The sequence below is a fragment of the Physeter macrocephalus genome, chromosome 14 (genome assembly GCF_002837175.3).
Source record: "Physeter macrocephalus isolate SW-GA chromosome 14, ASM283717v5, whole genome shotgun sequence".
Lineage (NCBI taxonomy): Eukaryota > Metazoa > Chordata > Mammalia > Artiodactyla > Physeteridae > Physeter > Physeter macrocephalus.
In genome coordinates this window covers 48,404,273-48,430,140 of record NC_041227.1, presented here as the reverse complement: position 1 = coordinate 48,430,140, position 25,868 = coordinate 48,404,273, and the positions used below count along the sequence as shown (strand labels likewise).

General features: G+C 40.9%; 1 protein-coding gene across 1 annotated transcript in view; it reads left to right on the top strand.

Annotated features, from left to right (window-relative positions):
• LOC102979541 (ATP-binding cassette sub-family A member 17-like) overlaps positions 1-25,868 on the top strand; it is a 78,464-nt gene that overhangs the window by 24,150 nt on the left and 28,446 nt on the right. Inside the window, 10 exon segments of the mRNA XM_024123536.1 lie at positions 1,683-1,740; positions 1,743-1,811; positions 6,384-6,507; positions 19,455-19,617; positions 21,183-21,362; positions 21,364-21,482; positions 22,827-22,837; positions 23,414-23,681; positions 23,849-24,053; positions 24,659-24,878. Of these exon segments, the coding sequence (XP_023979304.1) occupies positions 1,683-1,740; positions 1,743-1,811; positions 6,384-6,507; positions 19,455-19,617; positions 21,183-21,362; positions 21,364-21,482; positions 22,827-22,837; positions 23,414-23,681; positions 23,849-24,053; positions 24,659-24,878 (1,417 nt within the window).

The following is a 25,868-nucleotide window of genomic DNA, read 5'->3' as shown; positions in this document are numbered from 1 at the left end:
GTTGGGGACACCCTGGAACTCAGTCATTTGATGGCTGACTTTGATCCACCAGTGTTTTTACATAACCAAATCAAATAGTAAACCAGATTTCACTGCTGGCTTCCAGATGCAGAAGTGTTTGTTCTTTCACCAGTGTCTGCTGAGTCCTGCATTGACTAAGGACTCCCCTGACAGGATGACTGGATATAAGTTCTATACCCTGGTGTGTCCTCCAAAGCATTATTTTTTTGTTTGGAATCTTCCATTCTTCAAATACGATGAGCCTAAGGAGAGGCAGTGTCCTCTGTATGACTGATACAAGGTCACAGTCAAGGTGCTAGCTCAATACTTTGTGTCGCCTTCCTTGGCCTATGGGATCAAGTGGATCACATGCTGGCCCAGGGGCTCCACAGCATGGGGGATCATCCCAGCTCCTTTACATACTGTGGTAGCAGCTTGGAATGCTCCAGTCTTCACCCAATTTATTGTAGCTTCAATAAGCAGGGATTTCATTTCCTCTTTTCACATAACAAGCAGTCTGCAGGCACATGGTTCTGGCATGATTTCAGCTGCTCAGCAAAGCCATCTCAGACCCCTGGTCTTTCTGCTCACTTGCTTTCATTTATTTTCCCTGGGCCAGTGGAAGCATATAGCTCTCATCTGCGTGCTTGTCATTTCCCAGTTGCAAGATGGCTGCTGTAGCTCATCTATAGGGAAAGATAAGAGCAAGGGGCTTTCTTTTGGGAGGACTTCCTTCCTTCCTTCCTTCCTTCCTTCCATCCTTCCTTCCTTCCTCCCTCCCTCCCTCCCTTCCTTCCTTCCTTCCTTCTTTTCTGCCCTTCAGTAGATCACTCCTTATTCTTATTGCCCAGAATTCTGCCACATGTCCACCTCAACTGCAAAAGGGAGACTGAAAAGTTAGGGAAGAGGACCGTCACACTTGATTCAAAATAATCATACCAGCTGGATGTGGGGGCAGGAGAAGTGTGCCAAATTCCTTTCCGCAGAACCCGGCTCCCAAACACAGTTAGATAAATGGTGGGAAGAAGTGACGTCTAAGTCTCACCCAACTATAATGTCTGCACTCCAGACCCCAAGTCCAGCCCGGATGCAATTAGACAGGACAGAAATTGTCTAAGGCGTAGACTGAAATGTGATGTATCTCTGCAAGTGGCATTGTGGGTGATTTTATTTTCTTCCTTATACTCATATATGAATTACTTGTATAATAAGAAAATAATAAATGGTATTTTAAATACTGGAGACATTTGATTTAGAAAACAGGACAGTCTGTCTGGTGTTCTCTCCCTAGATCAATACCGCCCACAAAAGAGGCAGGGTGCCCTTTCTCAGGGGATTAGCCAGGCAGTGCAGAGCAAGGTGTGGCTCAAGAAGCAGGGGAGAAGGTCTCGTTCAAGCTCCGAGCCCTTGGTCCTTGAGCTCTGGCCTCTGTGGTTCAGCTGCTCTACCACCAGGTTTCAGAGGCCAGGGAAACCCCCCTGGTGTTGCTCCCCATCATGGTCCTCAGTAGCTCCAGGCAGCTAAACTCTGAAAGAAGGAGCTCCCTTATGGATTTCCACTTGGAGTCCCACTGATGAACTTTCGGAGGAAGTTGGTGTGGGTGCTCGGCCTGTCATAGGTTCTTCAGAAATGCCACATGCGTGTGCATATTACACCATCAGTCAGAGTTGGCTTTTCAACAGGTGTTCTACAAGGGAAGGGATGAACACATGGCAGTCAAAGATCTGACCATAAACGTGTATGAGGGCAGATCACTGTTCTCCTGGGGCACAATGGAGCAGGCAAAACCACCACCTGCGACATGCTCACAGGTATGTGTGTGGGGTCAGCCCTCCCAAGGAAGCGCTGAAGAAATTGTTGATCCAGATCTAGATGTTTTGGCTCCATCTACCCTCATCAGATTTCACTGGCATCTTTGTTTGTTGTTTGTTTTTTTACTATCTACGTAGTAGTGCCTGGTTGTTCACATTACCCTGTAGCAGGAAAAGGGAATCTTTGACTCTTTCGGCCAATCTGAGGAACTTAGTTTCAAACACTATCAGGAAGCTGTGAACACTGCTTAGCATGTTTCCTTCCAGGTAGAACTTTCTGCTACAGTGAGGCACCACTAATCTCTCAACCAAACATTTCATCCACTTACTTTTGATTGCCAGGGGCACTTTTAGAATGATACCTGGTGAATTATTCTAAAATTATCGGTTTCAGAATAGTTTTTATGCCTAAATAATTCTTTCACATTCCATTAACTAAAATAATATCTGTGATATTTGAAAACTCATTCATTCAAGAAACATATTTATTGAAGGCTTAACCTATATAAAGCTCTGTACAAAACCAGTGAGATGCATTTCCAAATTTCGAGGCGCTCTGAAAGCCCACCAGTTCTTCTGTGTTAAATACAGAACACCAAACGGCTGGGAAGCTATGAGCACTTCAAAGTCAAGCTGCCACGATTCTCCTCACAGGTTGCTGATGCACCTTCCACTGAAGGCATTTGAAGAGCAGCAATATTGTGAAGTTTGGTCTGAGGTGCCTTTGGTACTGGGACTTTAAAAACCAAGTTTCAGCCCAGCAGATACATGCTGGATGGGCTCTGGATGCATCAGGACGGGGGTGCAGTAATGTCGCCAGACAGGTGGTCCTCTCTCAGGTACAGGCATTGCTACTTCTGGCAGCATGATCATTTAGGGAAGGCCTCCCCTTCTATGTAGACTTGTGAGGTCCTCAGTACTTGAAGGGTGATCCAGCTAGACACCAGGCTAAGTGATCAAGGAGGCAAGTCAGGTACAAACATTGTTTAAGGAGGCCAACTGATAGAAACACTCCATAGACACTTCCCTATTGCATTCCCTTATATTCTGTTCCTAGTATTCATCACAGTCTGTGCTCATCTGATTTGTGTATATATATATATGTGTGTTATTCCTCTGTCTCCCCCATCCCTCTCCCTAGGAAGCTTGTTCTGTTCACTTCTGGATCCACAGTGCCTGGAACCGCGCTTGGCAAAGGATAGGCACTCAATAAATATCATTGAATGAATGACTGAATTAATTAATTAATGTAATTGCAAATTCTGCCAAAATGCAGACCATGAATGATACATCAGAGAAGTTCAGTCATGGGCTTCTACCAGCAGTGACATGGTATAGAGAAAAGCCAGTGCTGCCCTGGAGAAAGTGGCACCACTGAAAGACACAGTGAGATTCAGTAGCCCTGAAGATGCTGAGCTGGGAAGGGAAAATCTGGCTGATTGCCCATGACATTGACCATTGAAGGGCTTCTACATCGTATTGTTTGCAGAGAGGCCCAAAACTTACACGGGCATGTTTTGTATCTTAAACCCCATTTCTCCACCCAGTAAAGTTATATGGCTTTTGGTTCTTCTATGACTTCTTCTACTGAGCTATTCCAACACTATAATTATACCCCCAAAAAGACTTTTAAATTCACTGTAGAGTAGTATCACTTTTTTTCCCTTTTCCCCCAAACACTCATGGTGCTTTATTATCCACAACCAAAATGGAAGATCTGAAAACCCCAATCAGTGGGTAATTTGGCAGTAAGTATCAAAAACCTTTAAAGTCTTGTCCCCCTTTTGACCTACTAGATCTACCTGTATTGACTTAGACTAAGAAAACAACTGGGGAAGCAGGCAAAGTTATATCACATGTTTATACTTGTGAAGAATTGCAAATAACCTAAATATCTACCAGTATGGGTTGAATAAATAAATAGGATATATTCATAACAATGAAATCTTTTTTTGCCTTTAAAAATTGTATAGATTCTGTTGATGTAGACAAATGGCCTCAATACATTGTTGTATGAAAAAGCCAGTTAAAAAACCAGAATTTATATTTTCCCATTTTTGGTAAAAAATTAATGTGTGAGTGAGTATATGCATACAAAATACATAAAGTTATATAGCACAATGTTAGCAGTTGTCTTTTTATGATGGGATTTGTATAACCTTTGTCTTATACTTTCTTCTCCAACTTTGTTGCAATAGAAATTTATTGTCCTTTTTCAATATGAAAAATATCCTTAAAATAAGAAAATGTGAATAAAGACAAAGATAGTATACAGATGAGCAGCCTGCAAAGTTTTACACTGACATACATTTGGCAGTGAGTGCATTCATTCGTGGGATTTATTTGGAATTTATTGGGAAGGAATCAGAGATGAATCAGTTATGGATCATGCCTTCAAGGATCCCAATTTGAAACTTTTAGGTGCCGGAAATACTTTTCTCCTTGACCATATTTACTTATGCATCCATATTATTACTTTTTAAAATTGAAGTATAGTTGATTTACAATGTTGTGTTAGTTTCAGGTGTACAGCAAAGTGATTCAGATATGTGTATATATATATATATATATATATATAGGTACATATATATATACACACACACCCACATATATATTCTTTTTCAGATTCTTTTCCATTATAGGTCATTACAAGATATTGAATATAGTTCCCTGTGCTATACATTAGGTCCTTATTGTTTCACTATTTATAGTAAAATAGATATAGTTTATCTATCTATGGTTGTTTATAGTAATGTGTGTATGTTAATCCCAAACTCCTAATTTATCCCCCCCATTTCCCATTTGGTAACCACAAGTTTGTTTTCTATGTCTGTGAGTCTATTTCTGTTCTGTAAATAAGTTTATTTGTATCATTTTAGATTCCACATATAAGTGATATCATATATTTGTCTTTCTCTGTCTTACTTCACTTAATATGATAATCTCTAGGTCCATCCATGTTGCTGCAAATGGCATTATTTCATTCTTTTTTATGGCTGAGTAATATTGCATTGTATGTATGTGTGTGTGTGTGTGTGTGTGTGTGTGTGTGTGTGTATGTGTGTATATACATACCACACCTTCTTTATCCATTCTTCTATTGATGTACACTTATGTTGCTTCCATGTCTTGGCTATTGTAAATAGTGCTGCAATGAACATTAGGGTGCATGGAGTTTTTAGAATTAGAGTTATCTCTGGATATATGCCCAGGAGTGGGATTGCTGGATCATATAGTAACTCTATTTTTAGTTTTTTGAGTAACCTCCATACTGTTATCCATAGTGGCTGCACCAATTTACATTCTCACCAGCAACGCAGGAGGGTTCCTTTTTCTCCACACCCTCTCCAGCATTTATTATTTGTAGACTTTTTTTTTTTTTTTTTGCAGTACGCGGGCCTCTGACTGTTGTGGCCTTTCCCGTTGTGGAGCACAGGCTCCGGACTCGCAGGCTCAGTGGCCATGGCTCACGGGCCCAACCGCTCTGCGGCATGTGGGATCTTCCCAGACCAGGGCATGAACCTGCATCCCCTGCATCGGCAGGCGGATTCTCAACCACTGTGCCACCAGGGAAGCCCTAAACTGTCCTCATTTTAAAAAATTCTTGTTTCTGTTCAGATTGAGTGATTTCCATTACTCTGTCTTTCAGTTAGCTGATCCATTTTTCTGTATTGTTTAATCTACTGTTGATTCCTTCTAGTGTATTTTTTACTTCAGTTATTGTATTCTTCAGCTCTGTTTGGTTCTTCTTCATATTTTCTAACCCCTTGTTAAACTTTTCACTGTGTTCACCTATATTTCTCCTGAGTTCTTTGAGCATCTTTAGGATAATTACCTTGAACTCTTTATCAGTTAGTGACTTCACTTAGTTCTGTTTCTGGGGTTTTATCTTGTTCTTTCATTTGGAAAATATTCTTCTGTCACCTCATTTTGCCTAATTCCAGCTGTTTTTATTTTTATGTATTTGATAGATTGGTTACATTTCCTGATCTTGGAGAAGTGGCCTTAGGTAGGGGACATCACATCCTATGCATCCCAGCAGTGCATTCCTGTCTGGTCACCAGAGTTCTGTGCTCTACAGGTGTTTCCTATGTGGGCTATGTGTGCTCTTCTGTTGTGGCAGGCTGACTACTATGGGCAGTCTAGTAGGTGTGGCTGACTCCCAGTCCAGTTGTTGCCAGGCTCCCACAGAAGTTATTTACCTTCTCAGCACTGTCCTCAGTGAGCTGTTGAGAGGATTCACAGAGTTAATAAATGGAAAAGGGCTTACAATGGCCCCTGGCATTTAGTAATCACTCCAAAAATAGTACTGTTATTTCTTCTTGCTCAAAATAAAAGAGATTAATTAATATTTACTTTGCATCTGCAATGTGCTAGGTGTATGTTTGATTTATCCTTACAGAAAGTTTTTGAAGTAAATGCTATTATGCTTATTGTTCAAGTTCAGAGTCATGAAGCTAGAGAGGAACAGAGATGAGATTTGAACAAAAATATTCTAGACTCCATAGCCCATGCTTTTTCCTCTGTAGAAAGCCAATGGTGATAATGAGGGATTCACCTTCCACCTTTGAGGAATAAAACTGTTCTTCCATCCCAGGTTTGAATCTCTATTTACTGACTTGGAACTGAGGCAGGAAGAGCTGGGCATTGCCAGCTTTGGTACCTCTGTCACCACTATGGAAGAATTCTTCATTCGGTAAGCAAGTACAAAACTATAGACTCCAGGAATCTTAGGGTTGGACGGGATATTAAACATTGCCCTGTGCTTGAATCCTTTCTATAACATCCTCACTGAATGGTCTTCCAGCCTCTGACTAGTACTTCCAATAATAGGGATACTGGTTAATGCAGAAAATATTGAATGTAATATCACCCAACAAACAAAACTTTAACATAAATTTCTAGGAAATTTCAAAAAAAATTGTATACCAGTTGGGATACTTTTGATTGTAAGTAACAGATAACCCACACTCAGCTGGTTTATTAGGAAGGTTTATTATTTCATTTAAAAAGATTTCCCAAGTTAGGGCAGCTCTGAGATTGGCTGATTCATCCACCAAGCTATTTGAACGTAATGAAGCAGGGATGCTGGCTCAGTGCTAGGAAGGCTTTGAGGGGGCATTCCAGGTAAACTACCCAAGAGGCCACACTAGGCTGTAAGGTGGCAAGAAGAACAGGTGAGTATTTTACCCAGTCTGGTAATATTTGTCTTCTAAATGGAATATGTAGGCTATTTACGAGTATTACTTATATTAAAATTTATGTCTGTCATTTTATATTTTATACTAGTCCTGCTTAGTCTATATGGCTTATTTTCTCCCTTTTTTGAATTATTTTTTCCTCATTCTATATTTTCCTCCCTACCCCACACTAGCTGGAAACTATATATTCTTTTTTTTTTTTTTTTAATTTATTTATTTTTGGCTGCGTTGGGTCTTCATTGCTGCGCACGAGCTTTTCTCTAGTTGCGGCGAGCGGGGGCTACTCTTCGTTGCGGTGCACGGGCTTCTCATTGCGGTGGCTTCTCTTGTTGCGGAGCACGGGCTGTAGGCACACGGGCTTCAGTAGTTGTGGCTCGTGGGCTCTAGAGCACAGGCTCAGTAGTTGTGGTGCGCGGGCTTAATTGCTCTGCGGCATGTGGGATCTTCCCAGACCAGGGCTCGAACCCGTGTCCCCTGCATTGGCAGGTGGATTCTTAACCACTGCGCCACCAGGGAAGCCCGAAACTATATATTCTTATTTTATTATTTTAGTGGTAAGCCTACATATTGAGATACACATATGCAATTTATCAAAGTCTCAGGTGAATTAGTATCTTTCCTCTGCTTCTGGAAAATACTAAGACCTTGGAACACTTTAATTTTATTCACACACATCCCACCATCACCAACTTATATACTATTGTTATATATTTTAATTCTCTTTTTTAACTCCACAAAACATTATTGTTGTTTGGGGAAGACAATGGTCATTTAAATTCATGTACATAGTTAGCTCTTTCTGTTTTTTCCTCGTGCTTCTCCGGTAACTTTCCTTCTGCCTGCAGTACATTCTGTACCACATCCTTTACTGTTTTTATGCTGGTGCCAAACACTCTCAGTTAGTTTGGTCTGGAAATGATTTTATTTCTCCCTGATTTTTGAAGGATATTTTCCTTGTCCATACTTTTGCATTTATTCTAACTGTAGCCATATATTTTAGATGTATTTCTTATAAACAGAATATAGCTGGAGTTTAAAAAAACATTAATTTGTCTATCTTTACTTTTTAAATAGAAACTTTGGTCCTTTACAACTAATAAAAATTCTAATTCATTTGGTTTTGAATCCACCATGTTATTCAGTGTTTTCTATTTATCCCACCAATTCCATATTCTCTTATTTCCTTTCTGGTCTTTTGGATTGATTTAGTGGGTTTGTTCTTTTTTTTACTTTATATTTTCTCCTCTGTTAGTTTAGAATTTGTAAGTTATTTTGCTGTTCTCTTGGTGGTTATCGTAAGATAACAATGTGCATTTTTAACTTTTTAAAGTTTACAATAAACTGGTACATTTACCACATTCCAGACAATGCAAGGTACATAGCACACTTAAATTCCATTTATTCTACTTACAGAGATATGTGCTATTTCGTTCAACTATTTCAATTCTGTGTATTTTTAAAAACCCATAATACATTATTGTTTTTTGTGCAATCGGTATTTATTTAAATTTAGCACATATTTATAATATCACTTATATGTGGAATCTAGAAAAATGATACAGATGAACTTATTTGCAAAGTAGAAATAGAGACACAGAAGTAGAGAACAAACCTATGGATACCAGGCGGGGAGGGGGGGTGGGATGAACTGGGAGATTGGGATTGACATATATACACTATTGATACTATATATAAAATAGATGACTAATGAGAACCTACTGTATAGCACAGGGAACTCTACTCAGTGCTCTGTGGTGACCTAAATGGGAAGGAAATCCAAAAAAGAGGGGATATATGTATATGTGTAGCTGATTCACTTTGCTGTACAGCAGCAACTAACACAGCATTGTAAAGCAGCTATACTCCAATAAAAATTAATTAAAAATAAATTTAGCACATATTTACCCTTTGCATTTTTCTTTAAACCTTCATTAGCCGTTAAGCTTCCATCTAGAACTGTTTTCTTCCTGCCTAAACAATATCTATTTCCTTTAGCGCAGATTTTCTGGTGATAAAGTCTCAGAGTTTTGTTTGCCTGAAAAAAAAAAAATATATATATATATATGTATATATATATATATTTTTTTGTGGTATGCGGGCCTTTCACTGTTGTGGCCTCTCCCGTTGCGGAGCACAGGCTCCGGACGCGCAGGCTCAGCGGCCATGGCTCACGGGCCCAGCCGCTCCGCGGCATGTGGGATCCTCCCGGACCGGGGCGCGAACCCGTGTCCCCTGCATCGGCAGGCGGACTCTCAACCACTGCGCCACCAGGGAAGCCCTGGCCTTCGTTTTTGAAGGAATTTTTCCTTGATATAGAATTTTACTTTAGGAGGGTTTTTTAAACACTTCTACAATGCAATTCTATTATCTTTTTTTTTTTTTTTTTTTTTTTTTGTGGTATGCGGGCCTCCCTCTGTTGTGGCCTCTCCCGTTGCGGAGCACAGGCTCCGGACGCGCAGGCTCAGCGGCCATGGCTCACAGGCCCAGCCGCTCCGCGGCATGTGGGATCCTCCCAGACAGGGGCGCGAACCCGGTTCCCCTGCATCGGCAGGCGGACGCGCAACCACTGCGCCACCAGGGAAGCCCCTATCTTCTTTTTAAAACAGATTTACTGAGGTATAATTTACATACTGTAACATTAATCAGTAATTCATACCATGAAGTTTGATGGCTTTTAGTAAATTTACAGAGTGGTGTGACCATAACCAAAATCCAATATTAGGACATTTTCCTCACTCTGAAAAGATCTTTCATGTTCACTTGCAAACGTTCCTTGTTCCCATCTCTAGCCCAAGGCAACCACTAGTCTACTTTCTGTCTTTATATATTTACCTATTCTGAGCATTTCATAAGAATAGAATCATTTGGATTCATATGTAGAAAATCATATAGTATGTATTTTATGTCTGGCTTCTTTCACTTAGAAGAATGTTTGGAGGTTCATTCATGTTGTGGTGTTTATAATAAATACTTGCTCTTTTTTATTTCTGAATAGTACTCCATCATATGGATAGATCATTTTTGCTTATCCATTCCATTCTATTGTCTTCTGGCTTCCATTATGTCCACTGATATGTCAGCTGCCAGTATTATTATTATTATTCTTTTAATGCAATCTGTCCTTTACCTCTGGCTGCTTTTAATATTGTTTTTTCTTTGTCTTAGGTTTTCAACATTTTTGCAGTGATGTGCCTTTGTGTGGTTTTCTTTGTGTTCCTCTGCTTAGGATTTTTACCACTTTTCACAATGTGTTTGCTGATATTGGTCAGTTTTGGAAAATTCTCAACCAATCTCTCTTCTGATCCTTCCTCTCTTTCCACTCCTCCTGGGACTACTACTTATGCATGATTTTTCCCTTTCAGGTGCTCATGTCTGTTATACTCTTTTTTTGGCTTGTATTCATTATCTATTGCTGCATAACAAATTACCCTAAAACTTAGCAGCCTTGAAACAACAAACATTTATTACCTCACAGTTTCTGTCAGTCAGGAGTCCAGGAGCTGGTAGATAGGTGGTTCTGGCTGAGGGTTCCCTGGGAGGTGGTTGTAGTCAAGCTGTTAGCCAGGGCTGCAGTCTAAAGGCTCAACTCGGGGAGGATCCACTTCCAAGTTCACAACTGTTGTTGCTGGCTGACCTCAGTTCCTTGGTATCTATTGGCCTCAGTTCTTCACCATGTGGGCCTCTTCCCAGGTTGCTGGAGTGACGCTGTGATATGGCAACTGGCTTCCCCCACAGCGAGTGATCAGAGAAAGAGAGAAAACGTGACCAAGATGGAAGCTACATTCATTTTGTAACCTGGTCTTGGAAGTGACATTTTTATCACTTTTGCTATATTCTGTTCATTAGAAGTTAGTCACTAGGTCCAGCTCACAATCAAAGGGAGGATATTAGCACAAGCAACAGAAGGAAAAACAAACAGGTAGAACTACATCAAAATAAAAAAACTCTGCACAGCAAACAAAATGATCAACAAAATTAAAAGGCAACCTACTGAATGGGAGAAAGTATTCACAGACACTTATATGATAAGGGGTTAGTATCCAAAATATATAAAGAATTCATACAACTCAATAGCAAAAAAGAAAAAAAATCCAATTTTTAAATGGGCAAAGGGCCTGGATAGACTTTTTTTCCAAAGAATATATTCAGATGGCCAACAGGTACATGAAAAGGTGTTCAACATCACTAATCATTAGTGAAATGCAAATCAAAACCACTATGAGATAACACCTCACACCTGTTAGAATGGCAGAGAGACAGGAGATAACAAGCTTTGGCCAGGATGTGGAGAAAAGGGAACCCTTGTGTTCTGTTGGTCGGAATGTAAAATGGTGCAGCCACTATGAAAACCGATATTGAAGGTTCCTCAAAACATTAAAAATAGAGGGACTTTCCTGGTGGTGCAGTGGTTAAGAATCTGCCTGCCAATGCAGGGGACACGGGTTTGAGCCCTGGTCCAGGAAAATCCCACATGCCACGGAGCAACTAAGCCCGCACGCCACAACTACTGAGCCTGTGCTCTAGAGCCCACCAGCCACGACTACTGAGCCCACATGCCACAACTACTGAAGCCCGTGTGCCTAGAGCCCGTGCTCCACAACAAGAGAAGCCATGGCAATGAGAAGCCCACGTGCTGCAATGAAGAGTAGTCCCCGCTCGCCGCAACTAGAGAAAGCCTGCGCGCAGCAACGAAGACCCAATGCAGCCAAAAATAAATTAATTAATTAAAAAAAAATAGAACTACCATATGATCCAACAATTCCATTTATGGGTATATATCTAAAGGAAATATACTCACTACCTCAAATAGATATCTGCATCCCCATGTTCATTGCAGCATTATTTACAACGGCCAAGTTGTAGAAACAACCTAAGTGTCCATCAGCAGGGGACTGGATAAAGAAAATGTGATCGATAAACACACACACACACACACACACACACACACACACACACAAACTATTTGACCATTAAAAAAAAAAAATGAGGAATCCTGACACTTGCAACAACGTGGATAGGCCTTGAGGGCATTATGCTCAGTGAAATAAGTCAGACACAGAAAGACAAACACTGTATGATTTTACTTATATGTGGAATCTTAAAAAAACCCAAAAACACCTCATAGAAACACAGAACAGAGTTGTGGTTGTCAGAGGTTGGCGGTAGGGGTGGGGGAATTGGGTGAAGGTGGTCAAAAGTTCTAATGCTCTAATCACTTGGTTTTTGTTCCCATGGCAACCAACCCCCATCCTTTGGTTGCTTTCCAAAAGTCACCATTAACATAACAAAAGACACTTTTATGTCTCTCATCACGTAGAAATTTACAAGGGTTTTAGGCGCTCTATTCCAGAACCAGGACAAAGATCAAATACATATTTCTTATTATAAATCACAATAATCACAAAAGGTAATAATAAAAACTTCATTTCCTCAAGATTTGGCTACATTTTACTATTATCAGTGCTCTTGAGGTTATTTTTACATCTACTTACATCTGTATGATGGAAATGTTATGTTGATAATTTGAAATCAATCATGGTGAGAGTATTTACAACATGGAAATTGATAAACACTATAAATTGGGGTTTAATTTATTGTTTTGATTGTCTAGATTAAAAAAGTAATGACTGAGAAAATGTTAATAGTGTGAATTAAGCTTAAAAGTATGTCATATCTGAAGCAATTTCATTAAGAATAGAATTTGAGGAAATACTCTTCCAGTATTAAAAAAATGTTACTCAATCCAACAAAAATGTTGCTCACCTCATGGATGAATGAGTGAAGTTCTGACATACATCTTTGTTGTTTCACTTTTATCTTAATCATTAATGTTACTTAAACCATCAACCAATGTTCTTGTCAGAACTACAGAGAACCACACACTACTGCCTCCTGCCTGCAGCCACATAAGGGCACCACCCTGAGAGCTGACCCTCCTGCCCCAGTCCAGCCTTCAGACAACTGCAGCCTGGCCAATAGCTTGACTACAGCCTCAGGAGAGACCTTGAGACAGAACCGCCCAGCTGAGCCACTCCCAAATTCCTGACCCACAGGAACTGCGTGATAAATGCTTACTGTTGTTTTAAGATGCTGGGACCTCCCTGGTGGTCCAGTGGTTAAGACTCCGTGCCCCCAGTGCAAGGGGAGTGGGTTCAATCTCTGGTCAGAGAACTAAGATTCCACAAGCTGTGTGGCAAGGCCAAAAGATTTTAAAATAAATAAAGATGCTAAATTTGGGGATAATCTGTGTCACAGCAATAAATAACAATTAATTCACTGTCTTTTGCAGAATGATACTGGAGGGAAAATGAGTCACCGGTTTACTGGATTATTTTGTTGTGACAAATTCCCAGCAGTAGAATAACTGGCCCGAAGACTATGAATAAAAATATGTTTCTTGACCTAACAGTTTGCTGCCAACAATGAATACATCTTTTTGCCTTGGTGTGGGGGGTGTGGTTTTGGGCAAACTTTTTCTTAAAGGGCCAGATAGTAAATACTTAAGGCTATGTAGGTTTAGTGGCATAATCAAGGGTATTATGTAAGTCACTTAGATAACCATCTAAACATGTAACCATTTAAAAATGTAAAATCCTTTCTGAGCTGGATTTGGCCTACTGGCCATAGTTTACAAACCCCTGTCCTAGAGCGTCAGCAATGCTGCATTTTATAATTTATAGTTTTGCTCATAAAATAGATATTAGTGATATTTTTGTTTTAATTTGTATGTGGTATCTTTTAAGGAAAATAATGAAATCTATTTATGCTAGTGTTGCCTCAGTTATTTGGAAAAGCCATTGGTCAGTTAATTCAGTTCTTATTTAGTGCCTATTTAAGAACTTTCTAGCCAATATATACTTGCTAGCAATATGGAATCTTGGTGCAGATCTTTTTTCTCTCAACAGAGTGAAGTAAGACAGAAAGAGAAAAACAAATATCGTATATTAACGTATATATGAGGAATCTGAAAAAATTGGTATAGATGATCTTATTTACAAAACAGAAATAGAGACACAGGTGTAGAGAAAAACGTATGGATACCAAGGGGGAAAGGGGGGTGCAGGATGAATTGGGAAATTGGGATTGACATATATACACTATTGATACTATATATAAAATAGATGACTAATGAGAACCTACTGTATAGCACAGGGAACTCTACTCAGTGCTCTGTGGTGACCTAAATGGGAAGGAAATCCAAAAAAGAGGGGATATATGTATATGTGTAGCTGATTCACTTTGCTGTACAGCAGCAACTAACACAGCATTGTAAAGCAGCTATACTCCAATAAAAATTAATTAAAAATAAATTTAGCACATATTTACCCTTTGCATTTTTCTTTAAACCTTCATTAGCCGTTAAGCTTCCATCTAGAACTGTTTTCTTCCTGCCTAAACAATATCTATTTCCTTTAGCGCAGATTTTCTGGTGATAAAGTCTCAGAGTTTTGTTTGCCTGAAAAAAAAAAAAATATATATATATATATGTATATATATATATATTTTTTTGTGGTATGCGGGCCTTCCTCTGTTGTGGCCTCTCCCGTTGCGGAGCACAGGCTCCGGACGCGCAGGCTCAGCGGCCATGGCTCACGGGCCCAGCCGCTCCGCGGCATGTGGGATCCTCCCGGACCGGGGCGCGAACCCGTGTCCCCTGCATCGGCAGGCGGACTCTCAACCACTGCGCCACCAGGGAAGCCCTGGCCTTCGTTTTTGAAGGAATTTTTCCTTGATATAGAATTTTACTTTAGGAGGGTTTTTTAAACACTTCTACAATGCAATTCTATTATCTTTTTTTTTTTTTTTTTTTTTTTTTTGTGGTATGCGGGCCTCCCTCTGTTGTGGCCTCTCCCGTTGCGGAGCACAGGCTCCGGACGCGCAGGCTCAGCGGCCATGGCTCACAGGCCCAGCCGCTCCGCGGCATGTGGGATCCTCCCAGACAGGGGCGCGAACCCGGTTCCCCTGCATCGGCAGGCGGACGCGCAACCACTGCGCCACCAGGGAAGCCCCTATCTTCTTTTTAAAACAGATTTACTGAGGTATAATTTACATACTGTAACATTAATCAGTAATTCATACCATGAAGTTTGATGGCTTTTAGTAAATTTACAGAGTGGTGTGACCATAACCAAAATCCAATATTAGGACATTTTCCTCACTCTGAAAAGATCTTTCATGTTCACTTGCAAACGTTCCTTGTTCCCATCTCTAGCCCAAGGCAACCACTAGTCTACTTTCTGTCTTTATATATTTACCTATTCTGAGCATTTCATAAGAATAGAATCATTTGGATTCATATGTAGAAAATCATATAGTATGTATTTTATGTCTGGCTTCTTTCACTTAGAAGAATGTTTGGAGGTTCATTCATGTTGTGGTGTTTATAATAAATACTTGCTCTTTTTTATTTCTGAATAGTACTCCATCATATGGATAGATCATTTTTGCTTATCCATTCCATTCTATTGTCTTCTGGCTTCCATTATGTCCACTGATATGTCAGCTGCCAGTATTATTATTATTATTCTTTTAATGCAATCTGTCCTTTACCTCTGGCTGCTTTTAATATTGTTTTTTCTTTGTCTTAGGTTTTCAACATTTTTGCAGTGATGTGCCTTTGTGTGGTTTTCTTTGTGTTCCTCTGCTTAGGATTTTTACCACTTTTCACAATGTGTTTGCTGATATTGGTCAGTTTTGGAAAATTCTCAACCAATCTCTCTTCTGATCCTTCCTCTCTTTCCACTCCTCCTGGGACTACTACTTATGCATGATTTTTCCCTTTCAGGTGCTCATGTCTGTTATACTCTTTTTTTGGCTTGTATTCATTATCTATTGCTGCATAACAAATTACCCTAAAACTTAGCAGCCTTGAAACAACAAACATTTATTACCTCACAGTTTCTGTCAGTCAGGAGTCCAGGAGCTGGTAGATAGGTGGTTCTGGCTGAGGGTTCCCTGGGAGGTGGTTGTAGTCAAGCTGTTAGCCAGGGCTGCAGTCTAAAGGCTCAACTCGGGGAGGATCCACTTCCAAGTTCACAACTGTTGTTGCTGGCTGACCTCAGTTCCTTGGTATCTATTGGCCTCAGTTCTTCACCATGTGGGCCTCTTCCCAGGTTGCTGGAGTGACGCTGTGATATGGCAACTGGCTTCCCCCACAGCGAGTGATCAGAGAAAGAGAGAAAACGTGACCAAGATGGAAGCTACATTCATTTTGTAACCTGGTCTTGGAAGTGACATTTTTATCACTTTTGCTATATTCTGTTCATTAGAAGTTAGTCACTAGGTCCAGCTCACAATCAAAGGGAGGATATTAGCACAAGCAACAGAAGGAAAAACAAACAGGTAGAACTACATCAAAATAAAAAAACTCTGCACAGCAAACAAAATGATCAACAAAATTAAAAGGCAACCTACTGAATGGGAGAAAGTATTCACAGACACTTATATGATAAGGGGTTAGTATCCAAAATATATAAAGAATTCATACAACTCAATAGCAAAAAAGAAAAAAAATCCAATTTTTAAATGGGCAAAGGGCCTGGATAGACTTTTTTTCCAAAGAATATATTCAGATGGCCAACAGGTACATGAAAAGGTGTTCAACATCACTAATCATTAGTGAAATGCAAATCAAAACCACTATGAGATAACACCTCACACCTGTTAGAATGGCAGAGAGACAGGAGATAACAAGCTTTGGCCAGGATGTGGAGAAAAGGGAACCCTTGTGTTCTGTTGGTCGGAATGTAAAATGGTGCAGCCACTATGAAAACCGATATTGAAGGTTCCTCAAAACATTAAAAATAGAGGGACTTTCCTGGTGGTGCAGTGGTTAAGAATCTGCCTGCCAATGCAGGGGACACGGGTTTGAGCCCTGGTCCAGGAAAATCCCACATGCCACGGAGCAACTAAGCCCGCACGCCACAACTACTGAGCCTGTGCTCTAGAGCCCACCAGCCACGACTACTGAGCCCACATGCCACAACTACTGAAGCCCGTGTGCCTAGAGCCCGTGCTCCACAACAAGAGAAGCCATGGCAATGAGAAGCCCACGTGCTGCAATGAAGAGTAGTCCCCGCTCGCCGCAACTAGAGAAAGCCTGCGCGCAGCAACGAAGACCCAATGCAGCCAAAAATAAATTAATTAATTAAAAAAAAATAGAACTACCATATGATCCAACAATTCCATTTATGGGTATATATCTAAAGGAAATATACTCACTACCTCAAATAGATATCTGCATCCCCATGTTCATTGCAGCATTATTTACAACGGCCAAGTTGTAGAAACAACCTAAGTGTCCATCAGCAGGGGACTGGATAAAGAAAATGTGATCGATAAACACACACACACACACACACACACACACACACACACACAAACTATTTGACCATTAAAAAAAAAAAATGAGGAATCCTGACACTTGCAACAACGTGGATAGGCCTTGAGGGCATTATGCTCAGTGAAATAAGTCAGACACAGAAAGACAAACACTGTATGATTTTACTTATATGTGGAATCTTAAAAAAACCCAAAAACACCTCATAGAAACACAGAACAGAGTTGTGGTTGTCAGAGGTTGGCGGTAGGGGTGGGGGAATTGGGTGAAGGTGGTCAAAAGTTCTAATGCTCTAATCACTTGGTTTTTGTTCCCATGGCAACCAACCCCCATCCTTTGGTTGCTTTCCAAAAGTCACCATTAACATAACAAAAGACACTTTTATGTCTCTCATCACGTAGAAATTTACAAGGGTTTTAGGCGCTCTATTCCAGAACCAGGACAAAGATCAAATACATATTTCTTATTATAAATCACAATAATCACAAAAGGTAATAATAAAAACTTCATTTCCTCAAGATTTGGCTACATTTTACTATTATCAGTGCTCTTGAGGTTATTTTTACATCTACTTACATCTGTATGATGGAAATGTTATGTTGATAATTTGAAATCAATCATGGTGAGAGTATTTACAACATGGAAATTGATAAACACTATAAATTGGGGTTTAATTTATTGTTTTGATTGTCTAGATTAAAAAAGTAATGACTGAGAAAATGTTAATAGTGTGAATTAAGCTTAAAAGTATGTCATATCTGAAGCAATTTCATTAAGAATAGAATTTGAGGAAATACTCTTCCAGTATTAAAAAAATGTTACTCAATCCAACAAAAATGTTGCTCACCTCATGGATGAATGAGTGAAGTTCTGACATACATCTTTGTTGTTTCACTTTTATCTTAATCATTAATGTTACTTAAACCATCAACCAATGTTCTTGTCAGAACTACAGAGAACCACACACTACTGCCTCCTGCCTGCAGCCACATAAGGGCACCACCCTGAGAGCTGACCCTCCTGCCCCAGTCCAGCCTTCAGACAACTGCAGCCTGGCCAATAGCTTGACTACAGCCTCAGGAGAGACCTTGAGACAGAACCGCCCAGCTGAGCCACTCCCAAATTCCTGACCCACAGGAACTGCGTGATAAATGCTTACTGTTGTTTTAAGATGCTGGGACCTCCCTGGTGGTCCAGTGGTTAAGACTCCGTGCCCCCAGTGCAAGGGGAGTGGGTTCAATCTCTGGTCAGAGAACTAAGATTCCACAAGCTGTGTGGCAAGGCCAAAAGATTTTAAAATAAATAAAGATGCTAAATTTGGGGATAATCTGTGTCACAGCAATAAATAACAATTAATTCACTGTCTTTTGCAGAATGATACTGGAGGGAAAATGAGTCACCGGTTTACTGGATTATTTTGTTGTGACAAATTCCCAGCAGTAGAATAACTGGCCCGAAGACTATGAATAAAAATATGTTTCTTGACCTAACAGTTTGCTGCCAACAATGAATACATCTTTTTGCCTTGGTGTGGGGGGTGTGGTTTTGGGCAAACTTTTTCTTAAAGGGCCAGATAGTAAATACTTAAGGCTATGTAGGTTTAGTGGCATAATCAAGGGTATTATGTAAGTCACTTAGATAACCATCTAAACATGTAACCATTTAAAAATGTAAAATCCTTTCTGAGCTGGATTTGGCCTACTGGCCATAGTTTACAAACCCCTGTCCTAGAGCGTCAGCAATGCTGCATTTTATAATTTATAGTTTTGCTCATAAAATAGATATTAGTGATATTTTTGTTTTAATTTGTATGTGGTATCTTTTAAGGAAAATAATGAAATCTATTTATGCTAGTGTTGCCTCAGTTATTTGGAAAAGCCATTGGTCAGTTAATTCAGTTCTTATTTAGTGCCTATTTAAGAACTTTCTAGCCAATATATACTTGCTAGCAATATGGAATCTTGGTGCAGATCTTTTTTCTCTCATTATTGTACTAACTTTTTTTTAATATCTTACACAACTTTCATTCTTTAAATCCAAACAAAATGAAATGTGTTGTGATTTTGAGAATTTTTATTTCTTTTTGTTTCTGGTTTGGTTTAGGGTTAGTAAGTTGGTAGATTCCAGTATAGATATGCAAATCATCAAGCTTCCCTCCTTCCATTCTCACCTGCTGGTTAGCAGAGTTCCTGTTAATAGAATTAAACGTCTTCATTCAAGGATTTTCTCAATATGGTCCAGCCTACCAATCCAACCAAACACTGGGGTGAGCAAATATTTCAAATGCATGCAAGAAAGCAGATTTTTATTTCATTCTTGGAATCATGATATTATTCTGTCAAGAAGTATATATCAACCTTTAATAGGGGCTTAAGAAAAAATGTGCAGATTTTAGGCATAAAAGTTTGGTTCTGCTGGGTTTCAGCAGTACCGTGCTCTTTGCTCCACTTCAAAGTCAGAATGCTGGTGTTTTCTGACGAGGATCAACACAATGGAAGGGAGTATCAGAAAAGATCTACAAAAGGTCGTGGCCATTCCTTTCACAAGGAAGAAGAAAGAATAAAAGCATTAAATCTACTGGCCAAAAAGCATACTTAATCTTTCTTTTTAATTTTTCACTGTGAAACAGATCATGTATTGTACCACCTGGAATTTAAATTTTTAAAAATATATTCTTATGAAATACATGGACATTCTTTTAATGGTTAAAAAAAGAATATTGATATGCATTTTATATAGTGGTCTTGATTTAGCTATCTATAAGGTATGTTGCAAAATAATGAGACTGGTTTTCATGGGTTAGTGAAAAGATTAATCTCACTGTTTCATAGTCTTAAATCACCTATTCAAGGGGAAGCTGCCATTCATGGAGCCTCCGAGTTGGAAAGGGTCTTGGGGGTCATCTAGGCCAGTGCCTGTCTTATACAGGAGGCTCTTCTCCAACCCCCAGGAAGGATCTATCTGGCCTCTACTTGGCCAAGCTTTGCTTTAGCAAACAGCTCTGGAACCTTCCCAGGAAGTATTTCTCAGAGCACCACCTCTGATGAGTTATTAGCAGTGCCTTTTAATGAATGTTTGAGGGGAAAGGAGCTTCCATCATGTCAAATGTGGGAAACTTGGGGGGTGCTTGGTAGACACTTTCAGGGATTTTTTGGTATTTTGAAAACAAGGAACACTGGCACCTGAGGCTTGAAGGCCCCGCTGCCTGCCCCAGCTAGTGCTGCACTACAGAGAAGTTGGGTGGGAGCATGCAGTGCCCACCTCCACAGTCTGCTGCCTCTGGGCCCAGCACTGGATCTTGGGATCTTAGTGCACACGACTACACACTTTGACATTTACTGTCAATGCCACCGGGACATCTCTGTGCGTGTCCTGCATACTTATACAAGTATACCTGTAGGATACATTACTAGAAGTAAAATTTCTAGATTAAAGACTGTGTGAATGTCAAATTAATTTTATTCATTCAGCTAATTTGTTTTCTAAAAAAAGTTATACCAAATTAAAACGCCAGCAATGGCATTTTCCTCATATCCTCATCAACTTAAAATTTTTGCCAATCTGGCAGGTAAAAAACAATTGTATCGTGTTTATATTTGGTATCTGTTTAGGCTACTCTTCCAGACTCTTTCCAGTCTGGGCCTTCTTTTTCTGCCATTAAATGTTAATCAAATAATTAAGTCAAAGAATTTTAATCTGAAGCAATTTTTAACATCATCAAAATGTTAGACATAATATGAGAGAATACAATTGGACGTGAGCCACGTAACTGCCTGCCAGCTTCTACCTGTGACTATGTTAATGTTGTTTCCCCCTTTTTTAAAATTGTAGTTCAGCCTTCTCTGCCAACAGTTCTATGCCATGTTCTTGAAAAGGGCTACATATTCTTGGTGCAACTCGATGATGATGCTGTCAATACAGATCCTGGTACCTCTGGTGATCCTTATGGTCAGCCTCTCATTCCTCAACTTCAGTACTAGCATGGAAAATGTCCCATTGGAGTTGACCCTAAAAAACATATGGTCAAACTGTTGTTCCATTCTTTATTTCTCTGAATTCCAGGCTGGGTCCTCAGCTTTCAGAACATTTAACAGATATGCTCATGGCTGAGGAACAGATTCCTCTGCAGCTGCTAAGTAAGTACCAGGCCCAGGAAAACGGGGCAGGAAGCAGGCCCATTGCTCCTTGTAGTGAAACCATGTGCTTCCAGGCCACGTGATGCTCCCTGAAGTCAGAGTGAATAGCTAGAAGTCTCAGAAAAACATCTTTCAAAAGCCAAATGACAGGAAAGGGAGAGTTCCTAGAAATGAGACCAAGTTGTGTCTTTCTAGGAACTAAAGCATGTCCAAAAATGAAACTGATAAATTTTCTGTTACATTTGAATGTATTAAGAAGAGATTTACACTCCCTCCCACAAAGGGAGTTTGTGGATGACTTAGTGATAGATGTAGAGAAAACTAAGCAAATGAGAAAAGGAGAACATTATTAACTTCAGAGGGGGAAAGTTGTACAAAAAAAGAAACATGTCATAATATACTGCTTGGTTCAGCTGTGAATAATTTTTACTTTGTCATAGTAATGTCAAAACTGACTATTGATTAAACTGAATTTATGATACAACTCTAGGGGGAGGAGAGGGGAGGGAAGGCCATAGGGCGCAGGGATAGTCATAAAAGAACAAAGTCCTTGCATCCAAGATAGGATGTCAATAGAGAGATGGGCTATTTAGCAATCCAGAGAAACACGAACTAAAAGATTTCAAAGTGGTTGCCTCTGGTGAGCAGGTAGCAGGGATGGTGATGGGTAGGCCATGGCACTGCCATTTCTCATTGTAAGTTTTATATAATTATTTGATTTTTTAAATTATATTCATGTGATATTTTAATTTAAAATAAAAATTTTAAGCATTTTTTTTTTAGTAGAGTAAAGAGACCAAATGCAGAACATGATGTAGCAAAGTGGTTGGGATTACAGTGACTTACCTCTCCAAACCTTGGTTTCCTCTTCTGCAAAATGGAAAGAATAATGAACCTTGCCTCCCATTGTCATTGGAGGATTCCATGAGAAAGTGCCTATCATGAGCTTTGCACACTGTTAACACTGGCACTCAGTAACCTTCAGCCATTGGAACAATTATCATTATTGTTGTTGCTGTGATTGAAGGTCCCTTCCAGCACTAAAAATTCCAGAATTCTAAGTGGGTCATATATTTCACTTGGCACTGTGTGCTGAAGTCCAGTGATGAACAGTATTATTACCAGCCCTTGATGAGCTTCTAGCCCAGAGATCATATGGATAAGTGACAGTAGTTACAATACATAGGAACAGTAAATGATGGTCTCATAGACATGTCTCAGCCTTGGAGGGCCAGAGGACGCTCCAGAGTTAAGAGCCTAAGGTGTGAATAGGTACTGACTCACAGCAGGGGAATGTAACCCAAAGAACATTCCAAACCATGAGAAGAGCATTTGTAAGCATGGGGAACGGTGAGTCCTTAGGCATGGCTAGAACTTCAAGACAGGAAACGGAGTCTGGATAACAGCTGGGCACTGTAGGTCATGTGTAGGAGGTTAGCTTTATCCCGAGAGCAGTGGGGAGTCACTTGAAATTGTTGGGTAGGGTGCATGTGATCAGACATTTCACATGAGACTGGAGGGACTGGATAGGAGGCAAGGAGCTCTGTTAGAGCCACACAGTCCAGGCAAAGGTGGTGGGGCCTGGGCTGCATCAAGGCCATGGGGAGGAGGGGAGTAGACAGAGCTGAGATTTAAAAGATGACTAGACAAGACTTTTTTATACTGCTCCAGTCAATGAAAGGAAAACTTTCTTGATGCCCTGGGGTCATGGGGCTCAGGCAGGAGGCAGCCCTGTGGGCAAAGGGGATCACTGGAATTCAGAGCACGGCCATGTCAGGAGGAGCCCACTTTTGGATGTGGGCGGGGGTTAGTGATGAGATAGATACCCAGAAGGAGCAGAGGTTGGGGGAGGCCAAAGGCGAATCCTCTTTGCCTCACTGAGCTTGGTGTGACGCTCTCGGATGGTCTGCTCTCTTCTACGTTCAGTAGAGCCATTCCTCCTGAAAAAGTTAGAGGAGGAGCCCGAGGTCTTTATTCAGAACTACCTGGTGGCAGCTTCCTTTGAAGACATGGGGAACCACACCATAGTGACAGTGCTGTTCAACAACCAGGCATACCATTCCACTGCCCTGGCGCTGGCACTGGTGGACAATGTCCTCTTCAAGTTGCTTTCTGGTGCCAGGGCTTCAATAATGGTATTCAACCACCCTCAACCTCAGTCAAACAAGGAGGCCTCGGAGAATATCTTGTACGAGTATGTGCGACTTTCCTTCCCTCCTCAGTGCTTCTCCCTTTACCACCTACTTCTTCCTTTGTTTTGTTTTGTTTTGTTTTAATCACAAATTGTTATTTTGGAGTATGGTTGCTGTGAGCAGTTCTACTTAAATGGCTACCTCTCTCCTTCTATACTGTCTTTTACAGGGGACCTAAAGAACATAATCTTGTTATCAACTTACTTTTTGGAATGGCTTTCCTGTCTAGTTCTTTCTCCATCTTGACAGTCAAAGAGAGATGCATCATGACCAAGCAGGTCCAGTTGATCAGTGGCATTTACGTGGCTACTTTCTGGCTCTCCGCTCTGCTGTGGGACCTCATCTCCTTCCTCATCCCCACTCTGCTGCTGCTGGTGAGCTGCATGGTGCTGAGCCCTTTCCCTTGCACATCACAGGGGGCTTGCCTTGGGGACCCTATGAAGAACCAGAAACCTACCTGAAGTCCAGGCTGGCAGCTAAGCCCCTGGTTGGCCACACAGGGTGTGAAAGCACCTTCATTGCTAACCCTCAGTAAAAGATGATTTCAGTCCCAGCATCATTAGGAGCAGAGGGGCAGGCTCTAGGGTCTCTAATTTGTGGCTTCCCCACAACTGCTGCCTCAAGCTAGTAAATGACAGTGCCTTGGGGACAGTGCCCAGAAATAGCTCACCAGTGCACTGAGGGTTGCAAGTCTTTGGTGGTGACTGAGTTGTGCTGCTTGAGGTTCCCTGGTCATTTGTGCAGAATGGATCACGTCCTCCTTTGTTCTGCCTCTGAGCCCCTGATCTCACTGCACGGACTTCCAGGGGCAGAGCCAGCTGTCTCTGCACTGCTGGATGAGTAAGGGAAGGGAGTTGCCGATGTAGTACTGCTAATACCTTATTTACTTTATTTTTAAAATTAAGATTATCATATCCTTTCTCTAATGCTTAGGACTGACTCTTAGTGACTTTTCCAAATTCTACCCCGCTTTCCTAAGGTGGTGTTTTTGTACTATGATGAAGAAGCTTTTACACACCCGGAAAACATCCCTGCTGTTGTCTTGATGCTAATGCTCTATGCCTGGGCGAGCATCCCCTTCATCTACCTGACGAGCTTCTGCTTTGACAATGCGGGTAGCGCCTGTGTTAAGCTCATCATCACGCTCACCTTTTTGAGCATCAGCCCCCTTGTTCTCATCTCAGTCACAAGTGAAAAAGGTGAGGACCGTTACGGCTACACATCACACGGCTTTAACTTTCCCTCCAGCAGCCACAGAAGTTGTACCCATGAAAACATGTGTCTGCCAGGGGCCTGTGTGGGGCTCTTCTCAGCAGCTGTCAATGGAAGAGCCCCAAACTGTCAACGTCCCAAACATGCATCTCCAGGAGGACAGAGACACACAGTGGTTATATTCATCAGCAGAGTATGCTCAGCAACAAAGAGGGAACAGACGCTTACCACGTGCAGCAGTGCAGACAAACATCAAAACAGGGTGTCGCGTGGAAGAGGCACACTCTGAACCAGAAAAGCGTTTAGCTCAGAGCTGCGGGGAGGAGGTCCACTACATGGAGACCTTAAGGAACTTTCTGGAGTGTTGGAAACATTCTGTATCTTGATCTAGGTGTTGGTTACATGGGCATAAATATTTGTCAAAATTCATCAAACTGTCCACTTATGATCGTGCATTTCACTGAAGTAAATTATTCCTCAGTTTAAAAGAAGGTAATAATAATAAGCCAGGGTTGGATGAAAGCTGCTTGGTGATGTGCAATTAGAGTCAAAGAAACTGAGGGGTGAGCCATCTTCACACCACATCCTTTAAAACCGACGTCTTCATGTCTGTGCTGCCGTCTCTCTCTGGGTCAGGGTTGGATATCCATGATCATATTTTACCCCTGTAATGCTTTTTTTCATTTGTTTTTATGCTGACCACCTCCTTCAAATTGACTTTGGGGTTTTGTTTGTTTCTTTCTTTTAATTTAAAAATATTTTGGGCTTCCCTGGTGGCACAGTGATTGAGAGTCCGCCTGCCGATGCAGGGGACACGGGTTCGTGCCCTGGTCCGGGAAGATCCCACATGCCGCAGAGCGGCTAGGCCCGTGAGCCATGGCCGCTGAGCCTGCGCGTCTGGAGCCTGTGCTCCGCGATGGGAGAGGCCACAACAGTGAGAGGTCCGCGTACCGCAAAAAAAAAAAAAAAAAATATAT